Source organism: Nuphar pumila, chromosome 17 (assembly GCF_984573655.1).
Source record: "Nuphar pumila chromosome 17, dmNupPumi1.hap1.1, whole genome shotgun sequence".
Classification (NCBI taxonomy): Eukaryota; Viridiplantae; Streptophyta; class Magnoliopsida; order Nymphaeales; family Nymphaeaceae; genus Nuphar; species Nuphar pumila.
The window spans coordinates 76,877,909-76,899,387 of NC_143265.1; the positions used below are offsets into that span (position 1 = coordinate 76,877,909).

The 21,479-nt window shown below is 37.0% G+C and overlaps 1 protein-coding gene across 4 annotated transcripts in view; it reads left to right on the plus strand.

The window, feature by feature from the left end:
- Nucleotides 1–21,479, plus strand: part of LOC149812303 (translation factor GUF1 homolog, chloroplastic-like) — an 88,414-nt gene that overhangs the window by 50,732 nt on the left and 16,203 nt on the right. For all 4 annotated transcript variants that reach the window (XM_089993958.1, XM_089993956.1, XM_089993959.1 and 1 more), the window contains 2 exons: nucleotides 1,722–1,809; nucleotides 18,447–18,524. In XM_089993958.1, coding sequence (XP_089850084.1) covers nucleotides 1,722–1,809; nucleotides 18,447–18,524 — 166 coding nt within the window. The remainder of the gene's footprint in view (nucleotides 1–1,721; nucleotides 1,810–18,446; nucleotides 18,525–21,479) is intronic.

A 21,479-nucleotide genomic window follows, 5' to 3' on the forward strand; every position in this document is an offset into this window, starting at 1 on the left:
GCTCTGTATAAAGTCGTGATTACTTGAAGAAGATACTCAACATGATTAAAATCTCAATATGCAAATATGGATGAGTCTTTTTTTTCCCTCAATTTTCTTTTGATTCCTTGTTTTGCAAGATATGTATACAAATTCTTTGTGTAGCCAATTCATGGTGTATCTTTTAGCAAAATGGTTCTTTTTTGGACCTATGTAGCCAAAAGTGGTAGTCAATACCTAGTCGGTGGGCCCCTAAAAAGGCTAGTCAGAGATTAGACGGGGCTAGTCGATTTAGTCAGTACCCTAATTAAAAATAATTTTTTTTTACAAATGCAGTGCTAAAAGCATAAAACTAATAGCAAACAAGCACGCAACATAAGATTAATCAACAATGAAATACACAGTATAAGATATGGCTATTTGTCAAGCATAGAAACCTGTTATATTTACCAAACCTGCCCAAAATTAAGAACAATTGAATAAACAAAGCAAACAACTGCCAATATCAACAAAAGCTAAATAAAAAGTCTTGAAAGAAAGCCTATAAAATTCACAGAAACTTACACAAGTTGTCTCCTCAAATATGATAACATGGACAGAAACTTACACAATTTACATGAATTGATACCTCAATTAAAAAAGTTATAAAATACACAATTTACAGGAAAATCCGCAGAAAAAGACACACATGCTTACAAATAAACATCACACTTTCAGTTTCAGACTTTCAGCCTTTCATAGAAAAATTTACCGAAACACAATAACACACAGACATGACATAATCAGTAATACAGAAAATCACAAATTATTAATACTAATGGTTCAGGTTTTTATAGAAAAATTACACACACACACACACACACATATATATATAGCTGACAAAGAAGTAGCAGCAGCAACAGTAGAAGAAGAAGAACTGAAGAAGAGGGAGGAGGAAGAAGGCAAAGGAGGAGAGGCAAGGGACAAAGAAGAAGAGGGAAGAGGAGAGACAAGGGAAGAAGAAGAGGGAGGAGGAAGAGAGAAGAAGAAGAAGAAGAAGAAGAAGAAGAAGAAGAAGAAGAAGAAGAAGAAGAAGAAGAAAAGGCAGAGAGAGGTGGGTGGGTGGCCAGGGGGCGTACCTTGACGAGGGCGAGAGGCGGGCTCATCCTTCTTCTTCTTCGAGGGCGAGATGTGAGAGGTGATAGGCACATGAGAGAGGGGGGGGGGGGGTAGGATTTTTAAACCCCCCTTTGGTAAAAACAAAAGTAAAAAAAGACTAAACCGCCCTCACACCTAGGCGAGGGTAGTTTAATCGCTGACTAGGCACTCTACTCGGCACCTAGTCAGCAAAATCGATACCCCAGAAGGGGGTTACCTAGGAATCCCACCGATTCCTAGGTTTTTTGGCGACTAGCCTGACTTGGCACCTAGTCGGCGCTTTTGACTACATAGTTTTAGAGTCATTCATAATCCTTTTTTCTTCTAATTGCTTTCCAAGTTGAGAATATTTTCCTTTGTAAAGCTCAGGCCTCCTAAAGGGCTGGGAAACAATTTACTTTGGACTTTATCTTCCTCCTTTCTTGTAAAGTTTTGGAGTTCAAGATTTCCATGTTTCTTTTTGGCTTCTATTAGAGTTTACTGTTTAATGATATAGCATTGTTATCTCAAGTTTGAGTTTGTACATGCTTTAACTGATAAGTATTCTATCATTGATTCATTTGTTTGGTTTTTCTCCTGTGATGTGTTTGTTGCTAAATGGACAGGTATAGGGAAAGTGAACTGATAAAGCTTGAGATACAGATTAATGGTGAACCAGTAGATCCATTGGCAACTATTGTTCATAAGGATAAGGTGATTTAAAATTTCAAGTAGCCATCAATACTTGTTTATATTTTATAGCATTTTTCTTTTTTCTTTGTTTTTTTTTGTGTGTGTGTGTTAAATTTTATTCATAGGTAATGGGTTCTGTACTTTTGGTGACTTTTAAAACTTGTGGAAAAGTCTGTCAGCACTTGGATCATGCCAGACTGCCAGTTGATTTTCTGTGTCTAGCAATTTTCATTGACAGTTCTTCTTTCCCGTAAAAAAAAAAAAGATCTAGCAAATAGACTAAATTACAGCGACTTACATGTCTATATATAAATGCGTATTAATTTATGATTGGCTTCAATGAGAACCTAGTTCGTTGTGACTACTCAAAATTTGTGGCATATTCTGCCTACTCTTGGATCACAAGCTGGTTCTCCATATCTAGCAGATAGACCAAACTACAGTATAGCTACTTACATGCTTATGTGTAAATGCATATTAATTTGAGAGTGGTTTCAATAGGAACCTGATATACTTGGTGTGCACATGCACACACAACCCAAGAATGGTGTCTTTAGGCATCTGAGATTTAAACATTTCAAATCGATCCCACTTTTCTGCAACTGGAGGATGGACATGGTGGAATTACAACTATGCGATCCCTCATGAAACAATGTGACTTACTAGTACCAGTCTAGCCATCACATTTAACCTGACAGATGTACCTAAATTTGTAACTACATGCACACACACTTTCACGCACACACACAAAACTTAACAGTCCATGATAACTAGTATTCATGGATGCTATTGTACACATTGCAAGTAGCTGATTTTAGTTCAGCTAGGTAACAGTAAACTGTTGTCAATTGATGGTGAAACTTGGGTTGTGATAGGAATGTGGGAAATCTGTATCCAGGTTGTAAGTAGCATATCATTACCCATATCGGTCGACCCAATAGTAACACCATATCATATCGTATCGTAAATTTTAAATAAAAAAATTCAAAAAAATCCCCAAAAATCAAGAAAAATCAGAAAAATTCAGTAAAAATTCTAAAAAATCATATCACATGAAATAATGATAAATTGCACAAACTACATACATAAAATCACATATGAAGCTTTTATATTTCTATTACATACCACAAGAGTCATACTTTCATATTACATAAACAAAAACATCTCACAAGAATAACTTTTTTAATAAAACATGAATACATGATACATTAATAATCATAATCATCTTCATTATCTTCTTCCTCTTCTCCTTCTTCGACATCCATATCGTCCCCAAGATACGTAGGGTCTTCATCATCTACCTTTTGTGCTCCTTTCATGTTAATCCATTGAATGTCTTCTTTATTTAAAAGAGCCTCTGTTTCTTCTTCAACCCATGCATCAAATTCATCAAAATGTTCTAAACTGATGAGATCGAATTACTCTTTGTGCCTCTTTGCTGATAACTTCTCGATTTGTTTAAAAAGATGACATGAAAAAATTAAAATAAGTTGAGTTTTGAATGAAAATGACAAATAAACTTTACAATTTTATATACCTCTTCCTCAGTCGTAAGTTGTAGCAAACGTAGACGAGGTCATTGAGCCTTTTGTGCTCCAATTTGTTTCTTATTTTGGTATGGATTTTTTCGAAACAAAAGCTCTTAGATTTAGAACATCACTTCTAAACTTGGCCCACCGCAAGTCTGAAAAAAAAATAAGTTTGAAAACAATAACAATTATACAATACATCATAACTAAATAACAATTTGAAATTAAAATTGAAATAGATAAAATAAATTACCTGGATGCATTGTGACCAAGGTTGCCAGACTAGGAAGCGGAAGCGGAAGCAGAAGCGAAAGCGGAAGCGGAAGCGGGAAACGATATGGGAAGCAAAAGCGAGACGCGATGCATTTTAAAATATATAGGAAGTGGGAAGCGAGGAATAAAAAAATATATATAAGAATTGAATGAGAATCAAAATAAAACACAAATAAAAACTAAAATAAAAGTGACTAATATTAAATTTCATGATTTTTTAGTGTAAGAATTAAATTTTTAACAAAATCTAAAAATGCTGACTACCAATTTAGCGAAAGCACATGGAAGTGAGTGAGGAGTAAGAGAAAACACATAAAAAGCATGAAAAGTTGAGTAAGAGAACATATAATAAGAATAAATGAAGCATGTAGAAAGCATAGGAGAAGTGTGGGGGAATCGAGGTTCTCATCAAGTTTTGGAAGCGAGGAGTATTGCGCTTTCGAAGCGAGTTTTCGGGAAGCGTGCTTCCCACCTATCTAAGAAGCTTTCGGTAACTCTGATCGTGACACCATTTCACACTGCTGCAGGTTTTCCTATATCATACAATGCATTATCATAAGTTTCCATTTCCTTATAAATTTAATCTTGAATGCTATAATTAAGGTTCAACCTTTCAATGCAATCCAAAAGTCCCTTGTTGACTTTTCTGTCCATTTTAAACGTAAGGGGATATCTAAATGCAGAATTTAAATAATATGTTGCAGCATGAAGAGATTGATGAAGTTGCCTAGTCTACTTATGATTAATGATGTTCCATATAGATATGTACAATTTTTTCTTTCCCTTTAAATTATCTTTAATAACTTTTTTTGCCTATCTATAGCCTCATAGAGATAACCTGGTCTGTCTTCACTGTCAACCAATCGAAGCACCTTCACTAAAGGTATAATTATTCTCAACTTCACGCATGAATCTCAGAATTCACTTCTGAATACAATATATATAATTTCTCTAGGCTTTCTTTTTTGTTCATGCGGATATGCATTCCACTCATCTGAGAAAAATATTTTTTTAGTGCAATGTTGAAGGAAGGATTAGATACACCGAACCCTAGGTAGAGAGAGAGAGAGAGAGAGAGAGAGAGAGAGAGAGAGAGAGAGAGAGAGAGAGAGAGAGAGTTGCACAAGAAAACTCGTTAACTCAATTAGGGCAGCTACTCTCTTTGTTCAATAAAGAGAGGCCATAAAGAATAAATTACATCTAAGTCCATTATTAAATAAAATTTCAAATAACCTCTAATCTAAAATGGCTTAAACTTAAAACCACCTATTCTCAACACTCCCCCTCAAGCTGGAGCATAGATATCGATCATGCTCAGCTTGTCACAACAATGGGAGAAACTAGGCCTCGCAAGGGCCTTGGTAAAGACATCAACAACTTGATCTTCGGAAGATACATGATCTGTGCAATATAACCAACCTGAATCAAGTCACGTACATAGTGACAGTCAACTTAAATATGTTTAGTCCTTTCATGAAAAACTGGGTTGTTGGCAATATATGTAGCAACCCTATTGTCACACACCATCACCATAGGTAGGGATACTTTCACCTGAAGTTTGGTCAAAACTGATTTTACCCACATGATCTCAGTTGCAGTCTGAGCCATAGCTCTGTATTCTGATTCAGCACTCGACCTGGCTACAACAGTTTGTTTCTTACTCCTCCAGGTAACAAGATTTTCTCCCACAAAAACACAGAATCCAGTTGTTGACTTTCTATCTTCGATAGACCCCGCATAATCTGCATCAGTGTAAGCAACAACGTCCAATGAAGGATTTTGTTTAAACAACAGTCCTTTACCAGGAGACGACTTTAAGTATTTGAGAACCATCATAGCTGCATCCCAGTGAGCTTTGGTAGGTTTATCCATGAATTGACTAATTTTACTCACGGCTAATGAAATGTCAGGTCTAGTAACGGTAACATATAACAACTTACCCACCAAGGATCTAAAACTGGTACTATCCACATATTCAGATTTCTCATCAAACATAGGAGTTTTGGGATCCATAGGAATGTTAGCTGGCTTCGCTCCTAGCATTCCAGTCTCTTTTAATAGGTTCATCACATACTTTCTTTATGACAAAACTAAGCCCTCTTTGTTTCTTGCAACCTCAATACCCAAAAAATATCGAAGGGAACCAAGATCTTTAGTAACAAAGTGTTTTTGAAGATGATCCTTTGTTGCGTAAATATCTTGGGCACTGCTTCCTGTTAATATGATGTCATCGACATATACCACCATAACAACAATTCCAGAACTAGTTTTCTTGATAAACAAGGAGTGGTCTGAGGCTGACTGACATTACCTCAAATAATTTTGAAACCATGCCCGAGGACTCTGCTTCAGGTCATAAATAGCTTTCTTCAACTTGCACACTTTCTGACACTCCCCCTGAACCTCAAAGCCTGAGGGTTGTTGCATATAGACTGTTTCATGTAAATCTCCATACAGAAAGGCATTCTTGACATCCAACTGAGACAAGGGCCATCCATAGTGCACTGCAACAGAGAGAACAAGACGAATAGTTCCAAGACGAGCGGTTGGGGAAAAAGTTTCAAAAAAGTCAACACCATGAGTCTGAGTATAGCCTTTTGCAACCAACCGGGCTTTGTACCGTTTAATTGACCCATCCGAGTTATATTTAATGGTATATACCCATTTGCAACCAACAATATCTGCATCAGTTGGAGGATCAACCAAGTCCTAAGTGCCCCTAGAGCATAGGGCATCCATCTCATCCTTGAAATGAAATGGGGATCTTCGAAACACGAGCTTTGATTAACAAGAGCAAGTGTCAAGAATGACACTAAAGCATAACCCTTAAAAAGGGTATAACTGGAAACAAAATAAAAATAAAAATGTATTCTTTATTGATATGAAAAACCAATTGCTTAAGAAGCATTGGAGTGAAATACAAGAGGGGCTGCACCCCTTTATATACACAGCTGAAAGAGGACTCAATAGAGCTGTTGGGCACAGTCCAACAGCTCTATTTAGAGCTGTTGGAATGTGTTAGTCCAACAGCTCTATTAAGAGCTGTTGGACTGTGTCAGTCCAACAGCTCTATTGCTAGTCAAGTCTGGACAGGACTTGACTAGCAACAGTCATTCTAGTTCAAACTGAACTAGATGACATAAAGACAAAAAATAAAAATAAAGGAAAAAAAATACAGAAAAGAAAGAAATTAAAAATGTATTTATATATATATAATAATATAATATTATTATATATACATATATGTACAGTTTTACATTTTAACACTCCCCCTCAAACTTACGGTACAATGAGCGAAAGTTTGTCTAAGAGAAAGTGAAATCGGGGAGCAGCGAGAGGCTTTGTAAAGAGGTCTGCTAACTGATATTCTGAAGTGACATATGGCAGATCAATTATCCCGTGTAGATATTCCTCTCTGACGTAGTGACAATCCATTTCGATGTGTTTGGTGCGTTCGTGGAATGTTCTGTTACTGGCAATGTAGATCGCACTTTTGTTGTCACAACACATTTGTGAAGCCTTTGTTGCTTCAACTCCCATGTCAGCAAGCAGTCGTCGGAGCCAAACTACTTCCATGGTCGTGGTTGCCATGGCTCTGTATTCAGCTTCGGTGGATGAGAGAGATACCTTCTGCTGCTTTTTACACCTCCACGAGATTAATGATTCCCCTAAAAAGACACAAAAGCCAGTGGTTGAGTGTCTGTTATTGGGATCACCTCCCCAATCAGCATCAGTATATGCAATTAAATCAAGAGAAGAGGAGGAAGATAAGAAAAGTCCTCGTGAAAGAGAGGACTTGATGTATCTGATAATACGCATGACTGCTCCCATATGAACAGAAGTAGGAGCATGTTGAAATTGACTTGCTGTATGAACAACATGTGCTATATCTGGTCTGGTAATGGATAGATAGGAAAGTGCCCCGACAAGCTGTATGTAAGGAGTAGGGTCTGCAAGAAGTTCTCCATCATCAATCTTCATTTTAACATTAACAACTTCTGGAGTGTCAACTTTCTTATCATCAGTAATACCAGACCTGAAAACAATATCAAAAGCAAATTTAGTCTGAGATAATAAATATCCTCTAGGAGAATAAGCAACTTCAATGCCTAAAAAATATCTCAACAAGCCCAAATCAATCATTTCAAAATGAGATTTAAGAAGTGTTTTGATTGTTTCAACTCCCTGTTTATCGCTTCCGGTGATGATCATATCATCCACATAAAGAAGAAGCACAATGATTCCTGCATCAGAATTCTTAATAAACAAAGCAGTGTCAGTTAAACAAAATTGAAAACCAATATCAATCATAACACGACTAAACCTATCATACCAAGCTTTTGGTGCTTGTTTAAGTCCATAAAGAGCTTTTTCTAAGCGAAGGACTTTACCCTTAGGAATACTTAGACCAGGAGGGGGTTCCATATATACTTATTCAACTAGCTTTCCATTTAAAAAAGCATTTTTGACATCCATTTGAAAAATAGACCATTTTTTGATAGAAGCTAAGGCAATTAAGGTTCGGACAGTAGTCATACGAGCCATCGGAGCAAAGGTTTCTTCATAATCAATCCCATATTCTTGGGCATAACCTTTGGCTACTAAACGGGCTTTATATCTTTCAAGAGTACCATCACTCTTGGTTTTAATTTTATAAACCCATCGACATCCTATAGTTTTCTTCCCTGGAGGAAGATCTTGAATATTCCATGTAGAAGCCTTTTCAAGTGCATCTAATTCAACTTTCATGACTTCTATCCATTTGATATCATTTTTTGCTTGAAAATATGTGGATGGTTCTTCATATGAGTGAATTAATGCAATAACTGCCCTATATGTGGGTGAGAAAGACTCGTATGATACAAACTTTTCTGGAGGCCTCGAGATTCGGGATGATTGTCTAGTTGGAATGTTAGAATATTTCTCAAGTGCACATGGAATATTAGACTCTTGTCGCCTGGAATATTGAATACTAGTATCTCTATGAACTTCTTTATTTTCAACATTAAGATCAATAATTCTTGGATCATCATCAAAGTTACAATCAAGGTCATGTTCATCAGATGTTGATGTTAGATCTAGCAAAAAGGAGTACTCAGTGACGTCTTTTAATTTTCTAAAATCAAAGAAGCTCTCCTTTTCAAGAAAGGAAACATTTCTAGACACATATAGTTTATTATTTTTGAAGTCAAAACATCTATAACCTTTCTGGTTTTCAGCATATCCTAAAAAGGCACAGGGAATCGCACGAGGGGAAAGTTTATCATTTTTGTCAGTAAATATGAAACATTTGCACCCAAATATTCTTAATCTAGAGTAGTCTGGAGAAATGTTCATAAGTTTTTCAATGGGAGTGATATTTTGTAACGAAGAAGATGGCATCCTATTAATGAGATAGGTGGCAGTTAAGGCAGCTTCTGCCCAAAAGTCTTTAGGGACTTGATTTGCTATTAATAAAATTCTAGTGGTTTCTATAATATGGCGATGTTTTCGTTCTGCCAGTCCATTTTGTTGAGGTGTATAAGGACAAGATCTTTGATGTGTGATGCCATGCAATTTAAGATAATTTTGAAAATCTGTGGATAAAAACTCTCCCCCTGAATCTGTGCGAAAAATAGTAATATCATTTTGAAATTTGTTTTTAACCATATTATGAAAAGTTTGAAAGTATGAAAATACTTCAGACTTATGTTTGAGAAAGTACATCCACGTATGTCGGGAGAAATCATCGACAAAAATAACATAGTAAACAAATCCTTCTTTAGAAATTACTGGTGCAGGACCCCAAACATCCGAGTGTATTAATTCAAGTGGTCTTAAAGAGAAAAAGGTTCTGTTCTGAAATGGTAATCTTTTCATTTTGCCGAGAATACAATCTTTACAATCAAATCATTCAGAGTTACAAAATTTCCCTAGATTTGGAAAATGTTGGATTTTGGCTATATGTGGGTGACCAAGTCTCTTATGCCACAGTTCCAACTCTATTTTTTGAATATTATAACAAAAAGCTTTCTTCGGCATTTCCAAAAAATCCATGTAATAGAGTCCTCCTTCTCTATGGCCTTCCCCAATCAGCTTGCCTGACTGGCGATCCTGTACCCAACAACCATGAGAAGAAAAAGAAATATTGCACCCATAATCAGAAATTTGAGATACAGATAAAAGATTTAAATTTAATTTGGGAACATGTCTAATTTCTGGAATAAAAAATTTTTTTGTTTTATAAATTTTTTCAAAATCTCCTATTCCTTCTATTTCAAGAGAAGTCCCATCAGCAGTAAAGACCTTTGACACACTTGTTTTATTTTTAACACATTTGGATAGACTTTGATTATTTGGGGTCATATGAAAAGATGCACCAGAGTCAAGAAGCCAAGAAATTTTACCTAAATCAGAAAAAGATGAGGCTGCTGCGCCGGTTGAAGCTTCAGATGAGGAAGAGGCACCTTTGATGAGAGGCTGAAGGATCTCCATTAGTTGGGCCAGGGAAACTGGTGCATCCTGATCTTTAGGCTCCGATCCAGCAATTGCAGCTCTTTTTTCTCTCAGCTCCTTAAGTTTGGGACATTGTGGCCTGTAGTGTCTCGGTTCATGACAGTGATGACAAATAACTTTCTTCTTATCATAGTCACCATTTTGTCGGTTAAAGTGAGGAGGCCTATATGATCGAACATGATTTCTTGGTCTAGACACGGCTAAAACGGAATCATCTTCAATTTTTAAAGAACCTTTCCGGAGACGATTTTCTTCCATTGTTAACTCTTCAATAGTTTCAACAATAGAAGGAATTTTTCCCCGGTGAAGTAGGGCCGATTTAGTGGTTTCAAATTCCGGCCTTAATCCAGTGATAAACTGGTAAAAATGTTCAAAATCGAGTTGTTTCTGACGAAGCTCGATGTCTTCGGCACAATGCCATGAAATGAAATGGGGATCTTCGAAACACGAGCTTTGATTAACAAGAGCAAGTGTCAAGAATGACACTAAAGCATAACCCTTAAAAAGGGTATAACTGGAAACAAAATAAAAATAAAAATGTATTCTTTATTGATATGAAAAACCAATTGCTTAAGAAGCATTGGAGTGAAATACAAGAGGGGCTGCACCCCTTTATATACACAGCTGAAAGAGGACTCAATAGAGCTGTTGGGCACAGTCCAACAACTCTATTTAGAGCTGTTGGAATGTGTTAGTCCAACAGCTCTATTAAGAGCTGTTGGACTGTGTCAGTCCAACAGCTCTATTGCTAGTCAAGTCTGGACAGGACTTGACTAGCAACAGTCATTCTAGTTCAAACTGAACTAGATGACATAAAGACAAAAAATAAAATAAAGGAAAAAAAATACAGAAAAGAAAGAAATTAAAAATGTATTTATATATATATAATAATATAATATTATTATATATACATATATGTACAGTTTTACATTTTAACAATCCTGCATAGCCTGCATCCATTTGGGGTCGAATAGAGCCTAACTGTGATGAAGCGGAACAAAGGAGGCCGACAAAGCCGAGATAAAATTCTTCATAGATGCCCCAAGATTAACTTCAGAAACAAACAGAGAAATGGGATGAAGGGTGCACTGTCTTTTCCCTTTTCGCAGAGCAATAGGAAGATCCTCATCAAGAGCAGAAACTTCAGTATGTTCAAATATACTTGCCTCAGGAGAAGGAGATAATGGGGGCATGGAAGTAGGTGGTAACCTGTGAGTATACACTATAGGATGGTTTCTGTATCGAGACTCCCCAGAGGATGGAGCCACAGGCTGTGGAGTGAACGACTCTAAAGGAAAATGAGGAATTGGCAAATGAAAGACATCACCCTGACTCTCCTGTAACCTTGGAGTAGTACTCGTGAAATATGGAGTAGACTCAAAGAAGGTAACATCAGCACTGACATACTCTTTATGAGATATAGGGTCATAGCAACGATATCTTTTTTGATTCTTAGGATACCCAAGAAAAACACATTTAATAGACTGTGAAGCAAGTTTATCTCGTTCAGGACCCAGCTTATGCACAAAGCACACACATCCAAAAACTTTAGAGGGGATAGGAAAAAGAGGAACCTCAGGATAGAGAATTTGGATTGGGATCTGTTCTTCTATAGAACTTGAAGGCATGCGGTTTATAAGAAAACCAGCAGTCAAAACTGCATCTCCCCAGTATGACGCAGGCATATTGGATTGAATCATTAGGCACCGAGCGACATTGAGAATTTGTCTATGTTTCCTCTCAGCCACACCATTTTGTTGGGATGTATGAGGACATGCAAATTGAGGTTGAATCTATTTATCAGAATAGAATTGAAGCAAGTCTTTGGATTTAAACTCAAGAGCATTATCAGTGCGAACAGTTCTAACACACACGTCAAATTGAGTTTTTATTTCAACAATCAAAGTTTTAAGAATGACAGGGCCTTGAGACCGATCTTTTAACATGAACACCCACGATAACCTTGAGAAGTCATCAACAATGACCAAATAATAACGACACTGCGACCTACTAGGAATCCTACTCGGACCCCATACATCGACATGAAGAAGGTCAAACAATCTTTGACTCGATGGACTTTGACTAGAGGGAAAAGAACTTCGGCAATGTTTTCCCAATTGACATGTTTCGCATTGAAAAGAAACTGAGGGAGGTATATGAGGAATGACTCGACGAAGTTTTGGCACTGGAAGATGACCCAGACGATGATGCCATAACAAAGGACTCGAGGAAGACGTAACAACAGAATAGACAGAACCCACTGGTTTATGTAGATAATACACACCACCTTCCTCATAGCAGCCACCGATCCTCTTCCCCGTAAGCAAGTCCTGAAAAGTGCAACCCATAGGATAAAAAATTACCCTACAATTCAGCTCTTTTGTCATTCTATTGACAGATAATAGATTCTGTGGAAAAGAAGGAGCATAAGAACATTAGACAGTTGAAGGGTAGGGGAAATATACATGTTTCTCTGCCCTACAATTGGGAAAGAACTGCCATCAGCAAGGACTGCCCCTTTTTGATCGGTTACAGGATTTAAACTTAAAAAGTTACTCGAATTTCCACACAAGTGTCTGGATGCTCCAGAATCAATGATCCACTTACCACCTTGGCCAGATAGGCCATCACCTGCCAAACACGCACCCTTAGCAACAGAAGACTTCGAAGAGGATGAGCATATAGCAAGAAGCTTGTTATATTCAGCCCGACTAAGAGTTATATAATCATTGGAGCAATCCGCATCTGATTTAACCACTTGAGCCATAAGGAAAAGAATGGGTTAAAAAATGAACATGTACTCAGATTGATGACACTAATTTGTTTCCACCACAAAAAAAAAACTCCACACTATGCAGGTCCACAAAAAAAAACTGTTACTATGCTTCACGATGTCTGCGCAACATCCATACCACTCACTAGATCAGGAACCCATGGATTCATCACGACTTGTAGATCCGATCTTCTACAGACGATCTGTCCAAAAAGAAATCCAGAAATCACCTTCATGCGATCAACCTTCATGAGTTCTGCCTTCACACGTTCTCAAGAATGTACAACAGCAATAGCATAGTTCAAGCCTACTCCCACGATCCACTAAATAATCAGATCTGAATAGCATGTTTTATAAACCCAGCAGCCACACCAGAGATAAAATTTTTGACAGGCTTCTAGCAGCACATAAAATAGCGTGTGTGACAATCACGCATCAGCTAGAACCAACGACCAACATCTATACTCAACACAGAATCCCACGACAATAAAAAACTTTCACATAAACAAGATATTTTTCAACACAGCAGAGAAACACGCTTGCGGTTTCCACGACATGAGCACAACTGAAACTCTTTCACAACAAAAGAAAACAAATCACGATAGCATAAAAAAAAATCATGACCCAGCAGGGAATCACGACAGATGCTGAAATCATGACAAATGCTGAAATTCGATACCAGCTGAAATCAGGATAGATGCTGAAATCACGACAGCTGTAAATCACGACAGCTGCTGCTGAAACCATATTGACAAATGCTGTAAATCACGACAACAAAAAAAGAAGCTCATTTCTTCAAGATCTCACGACAGCTAACAAGGGACACGATAAAAAATCACGGCAGCAACACATCTCGATCACAAATAGCAGCACCAAAAATCTGTTATCAGCTGCCAAACCCAAAAATCACGGTAGGTGGAACACACTGGCTCAAGGTTTTTTTTTTCACAGCAGAAAATTACGGCAGGAAAACTCGGCAGCAGAAAAATCACGACAGGAAATCCAGGAAATCACGGCAAGGCTTCTCCCAAACAACAGAAAATCACGAGAGGAACAAAACATCTGCTCCCTTAGATCTGATGACAGACCTGGGTCATCAATCCCAGAGCTGTTATCAGATCTTACACAGAATAAGAACAACTGACCTGATTTGAAGATAAAAGTTTTTTTCGTTGGTGTAGATCATTCGAATATTGATCACGATCGATCACGCTCCCACGATCGGCTGCTCTGATACCATGTTGAAGGAAGGATTAGATACACCGAACCCTAGGTAGGGAGAGAGAGAGAGAGAGAGAGAGAGAGAGAGAGAGAGAGAGAGAGAGAGAGAGAGAGAGAGAGAGAGAGAGAGAGAGAGAGAGAGAGAGTTGCACAAGAAAACTCGTTAACTCAATTAAGGCAGCTACTCTCTTTGTTAAATAAAGAGAGGCCATAAAGAATAAATTACATCTAAGTCCATTATTAAATAAAATTTCAAATAACCTCTAATCTAAGAAGGCTTAAACTTAAAACCACCTATTCTCAACATGCAACTTTATTTTTTACTAAATTTTGCACTGTAAAAACTCCGTAGCAAATCTAGTAACTGCACTACGAATCAACTTAGCACCACTAGTGTACTTTTTCATTAGGCTAAAAACCCATGCATGATTGTAAATAAATTTAGTAATTTCTTGGCAACATTCAACCGTCTGATGTACCTCATCCATGTTGTCAATGTCCTCAAGCATGAGGTCTATGCAATGGGCAGCGCATGAGGTCCAAAAGAATGACCTAAAATTTTTTGCAAATTCTTTACCTACTGCCCTATAATTTGTTGGATTATCAATAATGAACTGCATAATGTTTTAAGGCTAAACCTCTTTTACAACCTGGTAAAAAACCCTCAACAATACATCTGCTATCTTGGGCGTATCAGATAAATCAATTGATTTAAAAAACATGGTTCCTTTGGGGCAATAAACAAGAAAAATTTATCAAGGTCCTTGACTTTCTATCTGTTCACCCATCTGTCATGATGCTACACCCAGTCTCTATATGTTTGCTTCATCTCATCACAATAAGCTTTCACTTCATTCACATTAGCATCTAAAATCTTTACTCTTAAAGCATGATATGAAGTCATTTTGTATTCAGGCCCGATACTGGTTATGACATCTGCCATGATCTCTGAAAATGAAAGGAATTTTTCACATTGAAAAGAATGTAGACATCATAGAACCATCTTCCAACCATGACATCCGCCTGCTCGAGTAAATGCTGAGGAGTCAGAATAGTACGAATGTCAGGCTTTGTCACATGGGCAGTCCTAGGAGGGAAAAAACTCCTAATAGAGCCTCTAGCTCTGCCTCGTTGTCTTCCTCTCGAAGAACTCCCTTATACTCTTCTTTCTCCTCTTCTTTTTGTGTCCGCGACACTACTGCTGGCACCAACCACACATTTTTCCTTCACTGCAGAACTTCCTACTTCTGATCCTATGCTATGGGTAATAGCCATCCTCCCATGGCTCCGCATACCCCATTTCTGCCCCATTCATCTCTCTTTCTTGTCTTTTTCTTCTTAGATCATCAAGTGCTAGCGTTATTATTTTAAGGCATCTGACAATTTTCTTGACGTGCATGGTTGCACATTATGATGTGTTCCGGCTAAATGATGCTTCAACCGAGAGATAGCACCTAAAAACTATTTTGGCAATAGTTTTATTTGATTCTTAATCGGTTTTTACTCGATACTTGTGCACCATTGCCATGCCGGATCTTCCGATGCCATCTTTCCCCAAAAACACTATAATAAGCAAAAAATAGGGTTTTTTTACCTTAACTCACTTCCTTGAATGAAAAAATGGGTGAAAATGCGCTCTTGAGAAAATCGTAAAACCCCTCTTCTTTGCTCACAAATCGGCCCCTAAATCGGTCTCATGGAACCTAGGGCGCTTGGGTTTCCTTCCAAGCGCCTCTACACATGTTTAGAAGTTGGCTCTGAAGAGGGTTTTTAAATGAAAAATGAAAAAGACTTATTTTCGGGTCTTTTAAAGTACGCCAGACTTATATCATACGATATGGGGTGTATCATACGATATGAGGTCGATACAAGGGTGTATCATACGATACACCCGATACGGGTAAGATACGAGTGTGTATCGTATCGTTAGACCAAAAAGTAATGATACATATCGTGCTGTATCATAGGATACGACACGATACAAACAACCTTGATTTGTAGTAATAAGGAGTAGCAAGCTGGTATAAATTATTTTTTCATTGATTTAAATAAACATGGCATAATTATATTCAAGAATGAAAAGATGACCAGAGCTATATTGCCTCTAAAATGTGAAACAAGATATACACAAAATAATGCTATACTATGTCACATGGGTGCGGGTGCGGGGGTGCGGCAGGGGCAAAAATGTGTATATATATATATATATATATATATATATATATATATATATATATATATATATATATATATATATATATATATATATATCAGGGGGGTCCAGGGGTTCCCCCCGGCGCGAGCGGGGGTCCAGGGGGGCAGCCCCCCCCCCCCCCCCCCCCTCAAGTTTTTTTTTTTAATTCCGCAGCCCATTTCATAGGGCATTTTTTTTTTAAATCCAAAAAAAAATGGACCGAAAAGACCTTGGGTGCGGTCAACGCACCCAGGGTCAAGTTGACGGCACCCGCACCCGCGTCGAGTTGCGTCGACGTGGGTGCGACACCCTGCTAGCCGAATCTTTGTTACATAGATGCTATACATGGATCTATACCACTGTCACCGATATCACCGATATTTTGAATATATTGTGATATTATTGGCAATTTCAAGCTTGCCGATAATATCGGGAATATATCGTGATATTTTCAAAATATCAGCAAATAAAAAATATCGCGATATTTTTGAGTTTTTTATTTATTTAAAGTTTGCATTTCCTATTTTTTGTTTCTTTTATATTTTAAAACCTTTAAAACATGTTTTTTATATTTTTGAAAGAAAAATAATACAAAACTTATTGTTTTCTTAGTTTTTTTGTTGTTATTTATATTTTTAAAATTTTTTAAACTCTCGAAATTTTTCCGAGATATTCTTGAGATTTATAACTTTTGAAAATCTCTCAAGAAATACCCTCGCCGAGAAATTACCTTGAACGATACAGGTGACTATGATCTGTAGACACTCATGGACTCTCTTGTTCGAACTTATGGTGGTGTAATTGAAATCATTTAAAGTTTGAATATGTTAAAATCTGGATCCCTGTTTATATTACAGTCTCTAGCGCTGCCTCAAAATTCATCCCTCAGCGTGCTTCTGGCAACCAAGGATGCCAGCGTCTATGAGGGAATGCTCTATATATATGATATATTTCACATAGACACGCCTAGAAGGACTGGGCATGCATTTTTGTATAGCTTCCCATTAGAAATAGTATATATGGGTACAAGATGTGGGAATAGTTTGGGTATCCCTGTCACATAACATACCAGCTGCCAGCTTCAACTCCAACTTGACAGAGAAATTGCCACCTGCCAAAATATTGTTGCAATTGCACAAACATATAAATGACATATATGCTCTTGCTTTGGGCATGTGTGACATCCTATTTCATTGGCCTTCACAGCAATGAAAATTTATAGAATGCATGTTCATGGGAAAATTTATCAGTAGTTTTTTTTCTTTATTTTCTAAAGCTAAAAGACAAGAAATTCGGTAGCTATTTAAAAAACATAGCATGCAGAAATGTGTTATGGCATAATAATAGAAAAGTTACTTGAAAATGTACTTCTTTTGGGTTTCTAGAAAATTGTTCTGTTTAGGTTCTAAAATGTTGCAAAAATCACCAGACTTGATTTAGTACAACAATTCAATTTCCAGATGAACTTGAGCAATTTAAGCAAAGTTGGATTTTTCAGGTTCTTTTTTAATTCCAAAACAAGGGGATGCTTTTTTATTAGAAATAAAAGGAAATATTATGTAACGAAATTCAAAAAATTGATGTCATTATTATTTAAAATATTAATTAATATCTTCAATTCATCAATTATTGTGGGAGTTCTTAGAAAACTTTTTAGATTGGCTTCTTTGAAGTTTTTTGATATTGTAAATTCTAGATTGGGTAGTTTTACCAAGTTCACACACAAAAATGTTAATATTTTTAGGATATTATGGGAAATGATAAAAGTGAACACAAGAAAAGGATTATTTAGATCATTAAGGCTCTTACTATCACCATACAGATACTTAATGAAAGAAGAATAAGAGGATGAAGTAAAAAGAATGAATTGTTCCATCCAACTTACTAAACCATCCCCATACAATTTCCTCTACGTAAACTCCCTCCCCTCACTTGCCTTCCTCTCCTTGGACCCATTATTTTCCTTTTTAATTTTTTAGATGTCTTTCCATTTTTTGCAAATTGTACATTGGAGTTTTGCAAGAAACCATTTTATTAAAATTCTTTGGAGAAATGGCCTTGCTTATGCTATCTTGATGGCTGATGCCTATATGGTTTGCTTTGGAAAATGGTAAGTTTTTTTGCATACTTGTATAATTAGATGGTTAAAGCTTTCTTTGTGCTCATTTTATAGGCATATGCTGTGGGGAGGGCTTTAACTCAAAAATTGAAGGAGCTTATACCTCGTCAAATGTTTAAAGTGCCAATCCAGGTAAGACACATCCAACACCTTTGCATTGATAATCAATTGATGAATTTTTAGATTGATGATGACAAGTTCATGTCATAATGCATATCACTTAATTTTTTATGCTGCTGGAATTGTTGCAACAATCTTTGGGACATAGAAGCACACAAAAATAAGATATATCATCCATATTTTGTGTATTGGAAAAGTATAATGGAGGATGGCGACATGAAGATTTGAGCTACATTGCAATGCTACTGTTAATAAGGATGTGCTTTAAGAGTTATATGTGAGTAAGAAGCACAAGCACTTCATATGCAAAGAAGTAGAATAACTCATAAAATCATAAGCTTAGGGTTGAACCCGTTTTTAATATCATCCAAGAAAAGTTAACAGAAGACCGAAGTGTGCCTCCTCTAAGGTGGAGCTCTTGAGGCCTGAAGGAACTACATGACTAATAAATAGCTTCCACCTTAAAACTGAAAGACTAGTGGGTTAACATTTCTGAAATGTTTACTAAGAAATCTTACTCTGAAATTGCACAACTAATAAATATACTGCAACATGCACCTGACGCATGTTTACAAAAGAGAAGAAGATGCAAATAAGACAAAAACAGGAAAGAGCTAGGTGATGCGTCTAAAGCAAATAGGAGCATAGTATAGAATCTTACATGTACAAGAATGTGAAGCTAAAAAGTGAAAGTACCTCAAAGAACACTGACAGATCAGAAGAAAGGATCTACATGAAGATGGGGTAAAAAGTAGACACAAAAAGAAAAAAAGAGAAAACATGCCTATAATATCTCTGCCTTTATTTTTGTGGCTCCAGTGTATATTAAATCTAGGAGGGTAGTCTAGCTTCCTCTTTTCTTTTTATCGTTAAAAAAAAAGGGTTGTTCAAGCTCGACTTGAGCTTGAGCTGAGCTTGAGCAGCTTTTGTGCAAACTCGGGTCTAGTTGAACTCTAGCTTGCTAAGCTCGGTTCGAGCCAAATATTTTTATTTTGAGGATGGTGGGATTCGAACTACCTACCTCCTCTATAATGGGTTAACATCTCACCCATCTAAGCAAGACCTTGTTGCCTGTCTACTGTCGTTAAATTCTAAGTATATATATATATATATTAGAGCGTAGGTGCTTGAACATTAGGTGCTTAGGATACATGCTTGATGGGTTTTTCAGTTTTTTTTTCGTTTTATTTTTAAATTCTGACCGTACAGATGTGATCTATGTACTTGATTTTATAGGGATCAGCTCTTGAAGTGTTTGATTCCGACACATGGGTGGGTTTTTATAAGGTTAAAAAAATCAACGGTTCAAAAACTTTGTAAATTTTTTAGGCTCCAAATATCATTTTTTTCATCGAAAACACATGATCCAGGTGTGGATTCCATGCCCAACACATTTATGGGGTCAGAACTGTGAAAAAACATCGAAAGAGTAGAAAAACCCATCAAGCACATATCACAAGCACCTAATGTTCAAGCACTTACGCTCTACTCTCTCTCTCTCTCTATATATATATATTTGTATTCTGTATACGTAAATTGAAATACCCATCAGGGGAATTTCAGTCATTTCACTATGTAATAGGTGTGAGTCCACTAGGGACTGACTTGTCATTTTTTAGTTTGTTATTTTTCTGTTTTTCTTTTTTAGTTTCTGTACTTTATGGCTGTTGGGCTGGTCCAACTAGCCATTGTACCAGCCCCCTTGTCTCTTGGAGTGCCTATTTAAAGGCACTCCCTCTCTTGTATGAAGCCAATGCTTTCTAAGCATTTTATTTAAGAGAACTTATATTTTTTATGCTTTGTGTTGGCCCTTAGTGGCCCTTGTTGTGCTTTTGAGTTTGTTTTCTTTTGGTGATTGTATTATCCCTTGGTGGATTAATGTTTATGCACTTCTTTTGTATTCTTGTTAACCTTTATTGGGTTTTCTATTGTATTTCCGCTAGTTTCATTATATGATACCAGAGCCTAAGGCTCTTGGGATTGTGTAAAAGCTTCTGAAAAGTTGGGATTGTGTAAAAGCTCTGAAAGGTTCATGGCTGTAAAGCAAAGATTCTCCACATTCCTTGGTTCGTTCTCTATCAACATGGGCGAAAAAGAATCCATGGCGATGATCACATTCAATCTAAACGACTCCAACTATTTGATGTGGGCCGCCGCTAGCATCATATTAAAGGCAAAAAGCTACAGGGGTATGTGAGTGGTACTACATAAGAACCACAACTCATACTCACCAAAAAGGATGGTGACCAAGTTAAAGCCCTTAACGATGAAGAAAGAGAGAATGCACTAAAAAAAGATCACATCTAGGTGGAAGATTGGGAAGTCGAGAACACCCAAATTCTCTCTAGGTTTCTTTAATAGTATGAATCTCAAAATTGCGACAAGTATAGTTAAATTCAAAAAAGCATGTGAAACTTGAATTTTTTTCAAGAATATGTTTGTGCAAAAAGATTTGGCACGAAAATATTTTCTTCAAGAGAAAATTCGGATTATTAAACAAGGAGATAAGAGTGTGAGAGATTATTATGGTTCTCTATCACCTCTTTGGGATGAATTAGCTTTTCTTGAGCCTAAGTGGAAAGGCCTTGCTGTTGAAATGAGGCAAAAACAACTTGTAGAAGCACATTTGTTTATGTTCCTATTCGGGTTGAGACCCAAACACTACCACCTCTCTTGATAATGCTCTTGGAGAGGTGTACCATGCCGAGACTCGACTTGGCATGACTAAAGCAAGTGAGGAGGTTCTCATCGTGTCAAGACCCGACAACAATGTTACAGCGTATAAACCTCATCATTTTTAAAAGAATAATAATGGAGGAGGAACTAGAGTTATTTGCCATTTTTGCCAAGAGCCAGGACACATCAAACTGAAGTGTCCCAAGCTCAAAAAGAAGGTCGCAACCGTTGAAGAGACACCACCCAAATAGGGTCATGAAGCTATCACAAAAGGAGGAGATCTTACCTCCT